The sequence below is a fragment of the Lissotriton helveticus genome, chromosome 9, assembly GCF_964261635.1.
Source record: "Lissotriton helveticus chromosome 9, aLisHel1.1, whole genome shotgun sequence".
Lineage (NCBI taxonomy): Eukaryota > Metazoa > Chordata > Amphibia > Caudata > Salamandridae > Lissotriton > Lissotriton helveticus.
In genome coordinates, this window is record NC_136070.1 from 1081459993 (window position 1) to 1081475947 (window position 15955).

General features: G+C 42.6%; 1 protein-coding gene across 2 annotated transcripts in view; it reads left to right on the plus strand.

The window, feature by feature from the left end:
• EOGT (EGF domain specific O-linked N-acetylglucosamine transferase) overlaps nucleotides 1–15955 on the plus strand; it is a 161149-nt gene that overhangs the window by 105649 nt on the left and 39545 nt on the right. For both annotated transcript variants that reach the window (XM_078661478.1, XM_078661479.1), the window contains exons 10-13: nucleotides 859–962; nucleotides 1792–1884; nucleotides 2791–2862; nucleotides 12582–12668. In XM_078661478.1, coding sequence (XP_078517604.1) covers nucleotides 859–962; nucleotides 1792–1884; nucleotides 2791–2862; nucleotides 12582–12668 — 356 coding nt within the window. The remainder of the gene's footprint in view (nucleotides 1–858; nucleotides 963–1791; nucleotides 1885–2790; nucleotides 2863–12581; nucleotides 12669–15955) is intronic.

Here is a 15955-nt window from a genome sequence, read left to right on the forward strand (position 1 = left end):
GCGAGGATATGCATCGTCCGGCGTTGGTTGCGAGAGACTTTCAGCTGTTCGGCAGGACTCTGCGAGGCTTTGCGTCGGTTCCGAGAAGCTTTGCATGGTTTGACGATGCTTAGCACCAGTTCTTGCAGAGATCAGCTGCAAAACCCACTTCTGAGGCCATTTGACTGGAGGTAGGCACCTCAGGCAAGGGTAGGACTCCTTCAGCTTTCGCATCTCTTCTCCTTGGCAGAGGTTCCTCTTCAGTCCGGAAGTAATATAAAGTTCTGGGGTCTGGGCCCCAATATTTATGCATCATTTCTATTTATTCTCTTGTGGCAGAGAGACTCTGTGCAATAGCAATATGACTAGCATCATTCTCTCGAAATTGGTAGCTGAGTGGATCCCTTTGTGTATTAAAAACCTATTCCATTCAAACCGTGGGTGTATTAATACATATATATTTTTTTTATTCAGAAAAGGAACAAACGTCCTTAAAACTCAAGCAGGCAGACGACATGCATACCGTTCTTAGATTTGGATTGAATATTTCCTCAAGGAGGAAATATTAATCCAAGTTCTAGGTCTGTGAGATACTTAGGGCACAACAGTAACCGTGTTTGAGCTTGATGATCAGGTTCTGATATGAACACTTTTCAGGGAAGTTAAGTCTAAGATTCATATGTGTATTTGCATCATTGTATATTTCTTGCAGAATTTGTAAAACGCACATTTGAACCCCTTCAATCTTTAGAATGTTTCTATAGCTTTATAATTTGTGAACATTTCTCAATATATCTAACAAGATCTGTAGTTGCATTTCTCCTGTGTTTTTTATTATTGTTGTTTTTCATTAACCAATTATTCTCTCTCTCCTGTTAGGTGTCAATATGTACCATCATTTCTGTGATTTTGTCAATCTTTACATTACGCAACATATTAACAATTCATTTAGCACTGACGTCAACATTGTCATGTGGGACACAGTAAGTAATACTCAATTGAATGTACTTAATATGGTGATTTGTACAGTGCATACTTTGTTTTAAACTATACATGATTTGTACAAAGTAACACATTTGCAACCGTTAGGGCTCCAAATTTCTCAGTCTTATGCACATCCTCCTCTTGCATTTATTTAACCCGACATGACCTGCACCCACCTGTTTCAAAGACCCTTAGAAAATCAGACAATATTTGTGCATAATACCAGGAGAAATAATTAATTAAATTTAATTTGGGGAATTCAACGTCATTGATTCACTGAAATGAAATATGCAGGCGGTTATCCATTTTAGTAGCCTATCACCTGACATTCACCTGCAGCTAGCAAGCCCTTTATTCATAGGTTCATAAACTCTTCTTATGGTCTTCCTGGTGTTTTAAAAACATTATGTTATCTGAATTTTTGGGACCATATATCCCATCCACAAAGGGTCTCATCAGTGGGCGGGGTATAGGCAAACATAGGTCCAGTGTTCACTGTTCTATAGGACTCAAGCTGCACCTTATTTGTGAGGCCCAATCAGCCAAAACTGTTCTTGCATGGTTTAAGACCTCATTCAGGTTAGAACATTTCTTTGGGGTGTGGCCAAGACGGATTTGCATATGGTTGTTCCTTGTTTGTAGTTAAAAAAAAGTGCGAATCAAACCTGAGTGTAAATGTTGAAGGGTTTTAACATCGGAGAGGGGATTATGTTCAGTGTTGGTGGTTATTTGCAAATCAAAAATAAAGCGAGCATACCTTTGCAAAAGTATTGTGATGTGATGTGCCTGATGCTTTAATATGGAAATTCTCATTTGTGTACCTTTCAGAGCTCTCTTGGATATGGTGACTTATTCAGTGAAACATGGAAAGCTTTCACTGACCACGAGATTAAACATTTGAAAACATATGATTACAAAAGGGTATGGAGAAAAAGAAATGCATGAGCCAATGAAAAGCAAATCCTTTTGTATTCTGTTACGTAATCTATGTCTTTTTACAGTAATTTATGAAAAGTTCAGACTGGAAATAAAGTACTAAAACGTAAGTGAAATATGAATCTCACTAACCGTAATATTACGTGTAAGAAAATGGGTGAAAAAAAGATGGCAAGGGGGAGAATATAATATGACATCAAAGCAGTTACATTGCACAAATTAATTCTTCTGACAGGTTGGCGAAGCTGATTAAGTTAATTTAGAAACTATCACAATTCTCACATTTAGCCAGAATTTCTTCATATTGTGATATGGGTTACTTTGTAATCTATAAACTCTTTTCTCAGTATTGTCACAGGAGAGCCGAATAGTTATCCAGCTGACTTTAGGAGAGATGGGCGTCTTTAACTCCTTCAGAATTGATTTTTAGGTTATCATCTTTCTCCTGTGCCACTAGGGTATTTGTTTTTCTTTAAAATCTCTGAAGGCAAGTGACATTTTTGTGGATGAGTCGATGTCAGATATGGCAAAACGCATCACAGTTTTTTGAAGTACATTGTTCTAACTCTTGTTTTCACGATATCTGTCAAAATGGGCGGGACTAGTGGCCCTAAACTGTAGAGGCCCTTTGTACTACTGGAGAGCACCCCAGTCAACGTTCAAGAGGTATTTGATTAGGGAAAAATGTTGCATCCTACTTCTGACTAATTTTTGGGTTTTTGGAAGCAATCAGATTTTCAAAGGGATGGACTATTCCCAAAACCGTAGCTTAGTTTTCTATCACTAATACAAAAAATGGTCTTATACCATGTCTCTCATTCCTACAAAGATGTTGACTCAACTGGTGAATTATTTCTTCTCACTTTAATGCTCTTAATATTGATTTTTCAGGTGTGCTTTAAAGATGCCTTATTTTCGTTACTTCCGCGCATGAGATTTGGCCTATTTTATAACACACCACTGGTGAGTATCTTTTTACCTTTTGTGTGAAAAAACAGTTCTTAGTGTTTGTATACATGCATTTTCTGTAAAGACTTGGGCCTAGATGTAGGTAATTCCCATTTACAGACTCTCTTAAATACCGAATTTTACCGATTCAGTATTTAAGAGTCTGTAAATGGGAAGGGGGCAGATTTAGGTAATTCCGAATTCAGGAATACCGAATCTGTAAGATTCGGTATTTACCGATTCGGTAAATACTGAATCGGTATTGCCCATTGATTCCTATGGGCCTTGAAGCCCATAGGAATCAATGGGCAATACCGATTCGGTATTGACAGAATCGGTAAATACCGAATCCTGCAAGGGTGCAGGGGGTGTCACTTTGACACCCTCTAGCACCCCAAGTACAGGCTTGTGTGACATGTGGCACACAGACATGCCCTAAGGGCATGTCTGTGTGTCACATGGCACAGGTGTGCATGCACAGATGTGCATGCACACCTGAATTCGGTATTTTACCACACAATAGGATTGTGTGGTAAAATACCGACTCTTAAGGGCCTGTGGCACTCTTAGGAGTGTCAGCTACATATGGATTTACCGATTCGGTAAATATACCGATTCGGTATTTTACTGAATCGGTATATTTACCGAATCGGTAAAATTACCGATTCTTAAAATAACATGCCCCTACATCTGAAAACCCTAATAACGGTCGGAAACGGCCAAAATCGGCCGTTTCCGACCGGTATTAGGGCTCCTACATCTGGCCCATGGAGATTAAAAACACTGAAGTGCCTTTTGTGACTAATCTTAAGAGGGTCCTCTTAGATACGATTGTCTCAACAACTTGAAAATGCATAAATACCACTACTGGGTATGTAAATGTAAATGTAAATGTAAATGTACAGGAGTTTATATAGCGCAAATCACCGAGCGGTTTCTAAGCGCTTGCTTAGGGAACCCGTCCTGGTATTTCCCTGTGAGATAACCCCGGCAGGGTATCCGCAAGGTGAAAGCCAGGCATCCCGCCGCGAGGGGCCGTTGTAGAGATTAAGCAAGCTATTGCCCAGAGTCGCAGAGTGTGAACCCGTGAATCGAGTAGGCACCGGAGCGAGAATTGCCGAGTCCATGGACATTTTAGGACTCAAGACCCCGCCGAACCGGAAATTGAACCCTGGTCCCGGGCTGACCTCTGCTTCCAGGTCTGCCTCCTCTAACCAGTGAGCCACACTTCTCCACTGTGAGTTGGAAAAACCCAGGAACAAGTTTACCTAAATGTACTTCAAGGAGCCAGCCAATATATATATAAAAAAAAAACTCTCTTCGCCTAGTCATGCATTTCTGCCAATTTCTAACAACAGGCGTTCTATAATATTGTTTGTTTGATGTCAGATGGGGTTTTGAGACCGATTTTAACATCAAAGCCTTTAGACCACTTTACTGCTCAGTGTCAGAAGATGTGTTACCTGATTACAAATCACTGAAATAATTTGACAAATGGTTGACATAAATTGTTTTCAATGTTTCGCTTCCTTGAAAGTAATCATCTTTAAAGTGCTGCTATTATTCGGAAACAAATGCTAAAGTTTTTGGGTTGCATATTTTAGCTGACATGCCAGTGCCACTGTATTTGTTGTTTTCAAAAAAAGCAATGACCTGGGAAATTAAAGGGTGTAATTTCCTGAAATGGACTCAAGACTCTGCGAAAGGGAATACTTTCAGGTCCCATCCAGGATACGACTTCCTGCCCCACGGAGCTGGACAGGAAGAGTGTGGGACTGGAGAAGCAGGAATGCGTGGGCGGAGACAAACTTCCCCATGAGTAGACAAGTCAATGTGAGGCGAGTGAGTTATATCAATAATTAGAGCAACAACCTACTTGTGTTACCAGGTTGTTTTCCCATACTGCAGACATTACAAAGGGGACATCATTCTTTTTACATAAATATCATGTGCCCTATGCACAAAGCCATTTCAAAACCTATATCAAAATTAGGCTCACAAATGTCTTCTTTAACAATTGTAAACTTGCATTGTGTTTACAAAATGTGAATGCACACTTGTAAAGGCATTTACTCGCATGCTTTATTACACCAGTATAGTTAAAAATTACATGTAAGCAACCCTACTTCCATGGGTGAAGAGTGGTCCTTTCAGAATAGTGATGCTGTGGAAAGTTGCTGAACACCAAGAAACACCTAACTTTCCGGATCTTCGCATACCATTGCAAGGCACCTGACCACCCAGGTTAGTGTTGGAGATTTGCTTCTGTCAAGGAGGTTGTAAGCATATCTCCAGGGTGTATGTACATGGTGAGGGCAGGGACCCTACTTCAACTGTTGGAAGATGTACAGAAAGGCATTGTGTTGAGTGGAAAAAAGATTTTCCATTGGAGAGAAAAGAAAACACATTAGCTCTTTGTACACCATGTGCATTTACATACTTAACCACTTGGATGCTAAGGTACATCCACCTCTTCCCATTGACTTTCCATTGAAATCAATGGAAACTCCATGACGAGTTACCCATGTCATTAGCACTGAAGGGGTTAAGAATATGATACTCTTAATATTCTCTGCCTGCTTCAGCTGCTTATGAGTTTTTATAGAATTCTTTCTGAAGTATTTGTTTTTTTTCACATCCTATACATCTGTGTGTGACTCGGAGTGTCACAGTACATGCCGGCCTTGCAAATACCTTCTATAAAGAGACATAACTATCACTGCCATACCGTAAAACAGCAGATGCAACATTAGAAAGAGCAAGAACTGAACACCATTTCTGAAACCAGAAATGTGCACGCCTCTTTTGCTCAACCAATTGCAAAGCCAGTTCCTCCTCTTTTATCTTCGCAAGGATTTAGCATGCATGATTGCTGTAAGTGGTACACATATAGTAAAACCTAAAAAAAAACAATTACTTCATTGCATGTGATTTAAATTGAGAAGGGATTGCCTAATTGCCTTACCTGATTGCCTTGGCCCGGTGGCTAGCACGGCCCTTTCGGACCCTGCAACTCTGCTGTGCTGCTGCTCGTCCTGAGGCCAAGCTCACACTGCCCAATTTTTAGTCACTCTCTTTCTCTCGCAACTTTTGCTTCTTTTTTGTCACTTTTTCCTTGTTTTTCTTTGTGGCGTATTGTTTTTGCTCCGGTTTTCTCACGGTGTCCACTCTTGCACTCTGTCTTACACTTTAGGCTCTTTTTTCCCACTTTTTCCTATGCTGCATTGTGCCAGCTTTTGCTACTTTTTCTTTGTGTTTTTTTGCCATTTTGCAGCCTCTGACTTCTTTTTCTGCTTTTCTTCCTTGGTGTCCCTGTACAATGGTCTCACCTGTTTCTTTCCGCTATCGTTTCCTGCACCTCTCCCACCGCTTGCCCAAGGCCCGCCAAGCATGACCTGCTGACCCCAGGATCTTATCCCGTTCCCACACCATCTTCATGGCAGCAGCAGCAGGCTTCGCTGGAACGGCAAAGGCTTACCCAAGTCAAGCCCATTTGCAACTGTCTGTTGTAAGTGCCAGGACATCTGGTCCAGTACCATCCCACCATAGTCCACCACACTGCCTTACCTCATCTCTTAATGCTCGAACCTGGGACACTTCTCCACACAGTGCTGTCGGACACCTCGACCAAAAGCCAAGGTGCAGTCTCCTGCGCCGCTTGCCACTTCACCTACGGCCCCGCCAGCACCCCTACTCCCTTACTCCCTTACTACACTTGCACTCCCACACCCATTAATACTGACACATATCACACCACTCCCCACAGATCTGCACCCTACTGAACGACCTCTCTCTCACAAAACACCCCGTCGAAATGTGGGACCTCCTACATGACCACTCCCGCAACATACTGGTCCTCACAGAGACCTGACTCAAACCTGCATCAGCCCAGGGGCGTAACACAGGCCCCGCGGTGCAGGGGCCATTGAGCTGCAGGAGGTCCCCTCAGCACAGTACTCAGTTCTGAGACCTCTGGATTAAATCTGGAGAAGGGGCCACTTTGTGTACTTTGCAGGGGGCCCCCCTCAACTTTTGTCATGCCACTGCATCAGCCCCTGACATCACAACTGCCTTCTACCCTGAGATACAAGATCACTAGACAGGACTAGACCAGCAAACCGGGAGAAGGAATCAGTCATCAACAGGGAACGCATTTGTTGCATTCCCGCTAAAGCAGACTTCAACAAATCTGAACATTTGGCATTCATTCTTTGGTGTGGTTTCCCCTGACTTTTTGCCTCTACCTCCTGTATTTTTGATGCTGTGCTGGATTTCGTTTTTGCTGGCTTAGATGCTTTGGACACTTTGCCACTACTGATCAGTGTCAACGTGCAAGTGCTCCCTGTGTAAATTATTACACTTGGTTCTGCCTGATTGACATATTTGTTTTACTGGTAAGTCCCTAGTAAAGTGCACGGAGTGTGCCAGGGCCGGTAAATCAACTGCTACTAGTGGGCCTGAAGCACTGATTGTCCCACCCACGTGAGTAGCCCTGAATAGGTATCTCAGATCTGCCACTGCAGTGTCTGCACACAGTGTTAAACTGCCATGTCGACCTGGCGAGTGCACCCACTTGCCAGGCCCTAACCTTCCCTTTTCTTACATGTAAAGCACCCCTATGGTAGGCCCAAGGTACCCCCATGGGCAGGGTGCAGTGTATGTGAAAGGTGGGACATGTACTGATGTGTGTGACATGTCCTGATAGTGAAATACTGCCAATTTCGTTTTTCACTATTGAAAGGCTATCTGTACTGCCATAGGAGAGCATGGGAGTTAATTTGTAATATCGTACAAATATAACTTCCCATTGGGACAGAATAGAGAACTAGAGGGTAGGCTCTCTGATCTCAGAATGTAATAACACATCTTTTAGTAAATATATTTTTTAAATTGTGGGTTTGAAAATGCCACTTTTGGAAAATTGGCATTTTCTTGTCTAACCATTCTGTGTGCCTCTGCCTGTTTGTGTATTGACTGTCTGGTTTGGGAGGGTCGGGGGTTTGGGATGTGCATTCACTGTACACAGCCACTGGGGGTGTTGAGGTGTGACTGGCCCTTCCTGGATGCCTCAGAGCTGAACTGAATATACCTTGGCTGCATTTAGAGTAGTGGGAGGAGGTTTCCTTGCACCTGAATAGGGGTGGTGTTTTTTGCGCAGTGCTGTCTCCAAACCCCGTGTTCATACTGCATCAGTGAGGACTGAACTGGTTTCGACTGGGCTCAGAGACCCTTGCACAAGGAGGATAAAGATAACATGGGGTATAAGTAGTGGACTTTAAGCCCTAGAACTTTAGCTCACGCCTGGACTCAAGAGGAACCTTTTCCAAGGAGATGAGCTGGAGAACTGTGAATAGGAGTACTGCCCCTTTGCTGTGTGGGGTTGGCCTGCAGTTGCTGCTTCTGTCAAGGAAAGGACAAAGACTCGAACTTTGCTGTGAACCTGCTTGAAAGAAGAATCTCCAAGGGCTTGTGTGTGTTGGCCCCCTGTTCTGAAGTCTCAGGGACACAGAGACCTTGCCCTCAGCTCTCCTGAACTTTGCTGCTAAGAGTTCCCGACCTGCCAGGAGGTGCCTTTTCCAGTTTTGGTCCTCCGGAGGTTGTTCCTGCTGTTGAGGGCTGGAAGAAAATCGAAGCCACTGCAGAGACGACGTAGCGTCTTTTGCTGCCGCAAGAACCGACACATCTTGGGATCGCAGCTGAAGAAACTGACGCAGCACCACTTGCCGAATCGATCGGCAATGCATCCCGGATTTCCACGCATCGCATCTGTGTGGCAAGTTTTCCAGATGCATCACCCGCAGACCAGAACCATCTTGGATTCGATGCATCTCTTCCCCCTACAGTCCGGATTCAACGCATCACTTCTCTTGCATGCAGCAGAACTATCGCATCACCTCCCTAAGGACTCAGGAACTGACGCATCTCTTTGTTTCTAGATCCTTCCATTCTCTTCGGCTGTTTGACCTTGTGAATGTTGATGCATCTACAAGTACTTTATGTAGAATCATGCATCCATAGTTTGCTATGGACCAAGTTCCATGAAACCTTTTAAAAGTCTTATTCTTATTAAATGTGTGTTTGTCGTTTTGGTCTTGCTGAGTTTAGATAAAGATACTTTATTTTTCTGAACTGATGTGGTGTCCATTTGAGGTGTTATTACTGTAACACTGTGTGTTTTGAGTACAAATACTTTACACGTTGCCTTTGGGATAAGCCTGTCTGCTCGTGCCAAGCTACCAAGGGGGTGAGCAGGGGTTATCTAGAGTGTGTATCCCCCTTACCCTGCCTAGAAGCAAGGGCCTCTACTTGGACAAAGGTACCTACCTCTGCCAGTTAGAGACCCCCAGTTCTAACAACCTCCATCTCAGTGGATAAGCCCACTACACTCACCCGACCATTGCCTCGTCCGCTTCAATCTACACTTTAGCCACCAGCGAACTATTGCCCTGTCCAAGACCACATGCCGCAACTGGAACACCATCTCTGAAGAAAGCTGGCCCTCAGAAATGCAAAAACATCACCTACTGTACCAAGTTGGCCTTGACTGTTCTATCGACAACTTGATCCATTGGATCTCCTTCTGAGGGGATGCCCTGGCGCCTCTCAAACCCAAGACCAACGCAAGGACTAGTACACAAGGGTCCTTCGATGCACCAAGCGCCACTGAAAGAACCACAAGCATTGATGGAGATTCACCCACAAGGACACTGACAAACAGCTTACATCAGCCCTCTGACAATACTACCAGCCGCTGAAAACCCCCAAGCGTCCTGACTGAGCAGATAGATAATTGCACCAACAGATTAAAGGGAATCTTCTCCTTTTTTTTTTTTTTAAATCTCTTTATTAGCATCAGATTGGTCCGTGCAAGCATACAAGTACACAGTAAATTGTTGACAATGAAAACGTTAATGGTCATTATACAAAGGAAGTAAATGGATGACTAGACCAATGACATTACAGGCAGTGTAACACATTCTAAAATCTTATTTTCACTTTTCCATATCTGAAGGAAAATTGCACACGCGGAAAGATGGCACAAAGAGATAAAACCTTCTACAAACAAAACGAAAACAAGTGAGCCTTCGTGACAGAGAGAGTGGCAAGCAGTACACCCATTGACTAGGAAGATGGCATAACCAGAGGCATAGGCAGACGAGGGTAGGTAAAACGACAAGTGTAAAGACTAGGGTGAAGCAACCACTCCAGCCGGGGCAAGGTGTGTAAGGGAACTGAAGAGGGAGACGTCCCGGCCCCAACCAGCACACAGTCCAAAATCAGCAGCTCACGCATAACCCATTCCAGTAGTGTGTGGACGCTAAGCCCTGCATACCTCAATAGGCAGCGCACTGGCAGTTCGGCTAAAATCACCTAGCCCACCCCTTCTGGGACAATAGAGCTAGCAGCCTGGGAGTGAGTATCCCGTGTAATCTTGCTAATATACTGTCGGTATGGGCCCCAGATGTCGATTGGGGGTGAGGCTGTAGGGATCTGGGTGGAGTATTCCACACTATTGGTATTGCATTAAAGGGAATCTTCTCCTTAGTGAAGGAATTCACAAAGCTCTTTGCCAGCTCGACTACAATCGCTTCTTCTCTGGAGCTCTGCTCTGAACGCGCACTCTTCTTCCAAAACAAGATAAGCACAATCTAGAACAACTTTGCTCCCCAAATGAACCTCTCCACTCTGAAAGCCCTCCTTCAAGACGAACACTCCAGAAATCTCACTTACCTGCTGGGCCACCATCAGCCAAATGGAAACAGCCACTGCGATACGTTCCATCCATTTAGAGCCTCTTTGGACCCTTGCCTGCATATCACGTTCGCAAGAGGACTCAAGACCATCTACACCGCCCTCACCCTGAACCTCAATGACACCCTTACCATGGCTATGTTCTCGGACAATTGGAAACATGCCACTATCCTAGAAATATTGAAGAAATCCACAGCAGAGCCATTATGACCAACTAACTACAGATCTATCTCTCTGCTATCAAGCCACCGGAATAACAACAACCACCTCCTTGTTTCTTCCCAGTCAGGCTTCAGACAGAACCACAGCACTAAAACTGTCCTCGTATTGGCCACAGATGACATCAGGACCATCTTGGGCCTAGACGACACTGTGGCCCTCATTCTCCTCTTCGACTTCTCCATGTCTTTTGATACCGTCTCATACCTTATCCTCATCTAGTGCTCCCACAAGTCATGAATTTGAGGAATAGCTCTTTCCTCATAGGACACATGCAGAAATTCAGCTTGGCCCCCTGCACCTATGAACCCACAGAGCCAATCTGTGGAATCCCTCAGAGACCATCCCTCAGCCCCATTCTTTAGTCGGTCAGAAATCTTTATTCAGCTATATTCCAAGTCATAAAAGAGTACATCATAAGAAAGAATTTCTGATTTAAATACACAATGATATTCCTTATAAAGACAGCAATTTACAATTGTCTAGGTAGCAAGCTCATGAAATGAATATCGCCACCCTAGACACAACAATAATTAAATTAAACATTTTAAATCTACATTTATACTGCCAAATGGCATCAATTTCAAACATCAACAATAAGTATATAATGCAATAATGAAATGAAATACGAGCTTATTTCCCAACGATAATCCGGAGTCGAACTGCAGAGGAGATATATCTATAAACCATCAGACAAATAAATTCATCCTTTAAAAGCTGGAGATAATGCAAAGCTGCCTGACACTTTCTTATTTTTGGGAATTTTAGAAGTGGTGTTTAAAAAGCACGCCTTGGGTTAATATAAAGTTTGCAAAAGAACATGAAATGCGACGTGCTCTGCTTCCATTGTGAATCACATGGACATACATCCAATCTGACATCTGAATATACATTTTGTGGATATGAGACCAGTAGATGTGAGGTTCCAAACCTAAACTTTATAAGGTAATATCATTTGGCATAGCTAAAATAAAAAGAAAGGGTAAGGCTCGGTTCCTAAAGAACCCTTCTTTCCCCCCTCTCTTGCGTGTCCCTTTTCAAATCAGAGTACGCCATATATTCTTTCTTTAACTTGGCCTTGGTATTTTAGCAGTATTTGCTGGGTTGTCAAAACAATCTGACAATCCCAAATTCCACAATTGGGCTTTAACATAGGTTTTCACTAAAGGACATAGGAATAGGAGGAAAATAACATCTTTCTCTGACATGCCATTTCAAATAGATTTGAGTGAACACGTAGAACACTATTGCCTAATCTTGTTGGAGCTGCCATAGCTAGTACATAATGGTTCATTTTTTGATAGTGTTCTGTGGGTTGAGGGTGTAGCAATTTTCGTGCCCAATGCTTGCTTTACTTACAGATAATAGTACATCGAGCAACCTAGCTTCTTGATTGTGCAGACTCAAAATCCATACTTTAGGTAATTGACAGATTTTGTTTGTTTAGTTTTATTAGGGAGGTCCTGGTTGACCTGTGTCAGAAGAATGTTTAAATCACTAAGTAGGTTGTGAATGTACACTAAGCATCTCAGAAAGAAGGGATTATCATTGGTTAGTACATTACTCGTGATATCTAATGACAATTGTCCAAAATCGGACACGGAACAAGGGTTTTAAAGATAGTGATTGATGCACTTACCTCATTTCCAGCTCATGAAACCAGTAACAAGTTGCGGGACCTTGGTATGGTGTCAGTTAATAAACCTATGATATTGTTACATTGGATGTGTAGTCATTTTCACAAATTATTGTTTTCTTTTCAGATATCAGGCTGTTACAGCACAGGACTCTTTAGAGCATTTTCACAGCATGTATTACATCGTTTAAATGTTACGCAAGAAGGGTGTAAGGTAAGACATATATTTGAATTCTAATTGTCCTTTCGCCTCCAGTTTCTTTTTATTACGAAAAAATGCCTACTTATACATCTTTTATAGGTTAGATTTCTAAGACTTCAGCACAGGTTCAATTAAATGACTCCTATTTTTGAATGTCTAAATTTGCTCCACAGACTGGATGAATTTTACAAAGGCATAGTTAAGAAATCGAGTTACTTTTAGTGATTTGAAATGTAGGCTTCTTAAGTCATCCTACCTTTAAATTAACCTTCCCATGCTGTGCTTATAAATGTGCAATTACATTTTTGTAAGAAACACACCATTGTCTATACAATGCTGCCTATTATAATGAAACTATCAAGTCATTGTCATCAACCTGTATGTTTAGGAATTCTCATGAAAAGTCCAAACTCATGTAGGCAAAAGGCTTAAAGTCCAGAGATGTAAAAATAATGATTATTATGACCACATAGCTACTCATGAGATGTCTGCAAACACTTAAAAAGTCCTGTGTGCCAATAGACAAAGTTACAAATGAAAAAATAACTTGTAGGTTTGGACTACGGTTTGAGTGCATTTACCATTTTAGTTGATTTGTAAAAATGCCCTCTAGTGCCTATGGAAATCAAGTCAATTTACAGAATTCTTGATTACTTCCACTTCTGTAAATTATTGGTTGAACAATCAGAGGGTAAGAATAGTGAAAATGTGCTTTAAACTTGTCCACTCGTTAGATAATTCCATTCATTATATTCCTTGTATATATAAGGGTATAGGGTGTTTTTTCGCAGCAAATTTCACTTGTCAACATGGAATTAAAGTTAAACCTTCGGTGGGCCCACGCGAAGTGTTACCAGTGGGCTGCATCATTTGATGACCCTGTCATTACAAAGACAGCCTACTTCTTCAATCACTTTGGGGCTTTACTAAAACCCTACCAGGGAAGTTAGCCTGGCTTATTCCATCTGGAGAACATATCTATGAATTAGTGCTTTTTTTTTACACAAGTGATTTACACATTGGTTTACAATACATTGAATGTGGGTGATCTTTGGTTCTGACAAAGGCCCTTGGCCCTCTAAGCAACTAAAATGTGCCTTAATATGGCACAGAGTATTCCTAATCTCTTTGGGTAAATTCATTTTTAACCTTACCAGAGGACCTACGGATAAAATTATCTCCAGGGTAGCCTACTAGGTAATTTTAACCACAGCTTCTTCATGTGATCCTTACATTTATATCATCAAGTACTTCCTTATAGGTTAAGCCCTTTCAGCTTCATGGGCATTCTGGATGAACAACTCCATGATGAAGCATGCCACAAGGAATATGTGACCGAGATTCCTTTTACAGCAACAAAGTTGTCTCTTGTAGGGCTCTCTGCATTTTGTACCAGAGTGTCCAATTCACTTACACCTCACTTCTGTTGGATCCAACGGTACATTCAATACAAAACATTTTTCACCATAGTGGTTGTGATTTAGGAGCAGAAAGAAAACCCAAACCTGATTTGAATCCAGCAATTCCTCACTGCATTACGTGTTCCAATAACGTCAACATTTTCCATTCATTGCACTCACTGACTTCACATTGAATTGATATTTTGGTGAATTCATACACCAAAGACCACTTTTTATGTTTCAGGTGTAGACCGGTTTAGCTGTCGCTCTGCAGACCTAGGTGCTGCTGCTGGGCTGCTAAATCCATTGTTTGTGTTCCCCTGTGCGCTTTTTTCATTTACCGATACCCTCCAGTCATTCCATGATGCTGCCCAGTCCCCACATCTCTTTCTGTGAAATGTATTTTTTTTTTGCGGGGGTCCGCGTGCCACTCATCCCCCTGATACTCATCCCCCTGATAGACTGAAACCGATCCAGGATGATTGTTTCCGGTCCAGGGAGGACCTGGCCTGGCAGTTTGGGGAGGACTGTTCCATGAGGATCAGGGTCAAGGCTGATTTGCATGTGGCTGGTTCCAAACGGGGTGGCATAATGAGCAAAAGAACAATGGATTCAACCCAGATCTCTTGACTGAGGGTGAGTGGTTGAAAAGTTTCAGCACTCGGTCCATCATCTTGTTGTGTTTGCAAAATAAACCTTTTGCAAGACCTAAACATTCCTTTTTAATACATATAAGCCACCTCTAAAGTGGGCCCTAAGCAACGCATAGGGCAGGGTGCATTGTATTAAAAAAGTATGGCATGTTTTTTAAGTTTTACATGTCCTGGTATGGAAAAACTCCTAGATTTGTTTTTCATTACTGCATACCTCTCTCTTATAATGATATGTAGTTACCTTATTATATTTATTAAGTGCTAACTTTTGTTTGGGAGTGGTTAGAAAGGATTCTCAGGATTTTACTCAAATGAATTGTAATTTAGAATCCTCTACGGTCGGACTTTAGATTACAATTTTGGAAATGCCTCTTGATACTTTTCTGCCCTAAACTTTCTAAGGCCTTCTAGGAGTTTCCAGCTGTCTGGACCTGTTAATAGCTCCCCCAGTACGAATGTGTTTTGGGCCCAGATAGTGAACGATAGGACCTGGGTGTCAGCTGGGAGAGAGCCATCCTGCCAGGACGGGAGGTACAAAGCTGCTCCCTGTCCCACCTACATTTCAAAGGCTGCCTTCATCAAAGGAACTTGGCACCAGCCTTTTGTCACCTTGGACCCTTTTGGATGCTGGGCGAGGTAAGGAAGGACATTTCCAGAACCAGATGTGGGAGTGGACTGGAATTTTCGCTGCTACAAGTGAGTGCCTGGTGTTTGAGGCTTGCTTTGCATCTTGAAGGAGAGGAGACAATCTCCTTGAACCCAGGACTTCCTGAATGACTCCAAGGGTCCTTTGTAACCTACATGGACACAACAAGCTCTAGAGTCCTCCCTGCAACAGTCCATCTAACCTGCTGCAACTGGATCTGCCTGAACCTGCAAAAATGATATGCCTATGCACTGCTAGCCTCTGCTGGTGTGAGTTCATGATCCCCAATATGTGCCTCTCCAGGTCCTGGACCCAGGCTGACATCAGTTGAGCTTCTCATGTGAAATCCTGAAATTTTGAACTTTGCACACCAGACTTTGAGACGGTAACTTTTTCAGCTGGACTGACCTGTTCCCTGTTTTTGGCCCACACTGAATTGAAATCTGCCTGCACTCGTGACTTCGGCCTGGTCTAGCGCGTATTATTGTGTATGTTTTGCATAAATACTTAACACAGCTTCTCTAAGTTATGCCTAACTGTTTTTGTACCAAGCTACAAGAGGGTTAAGCACAGGTTAATTTTCTGACTTTTGTGGGTCAC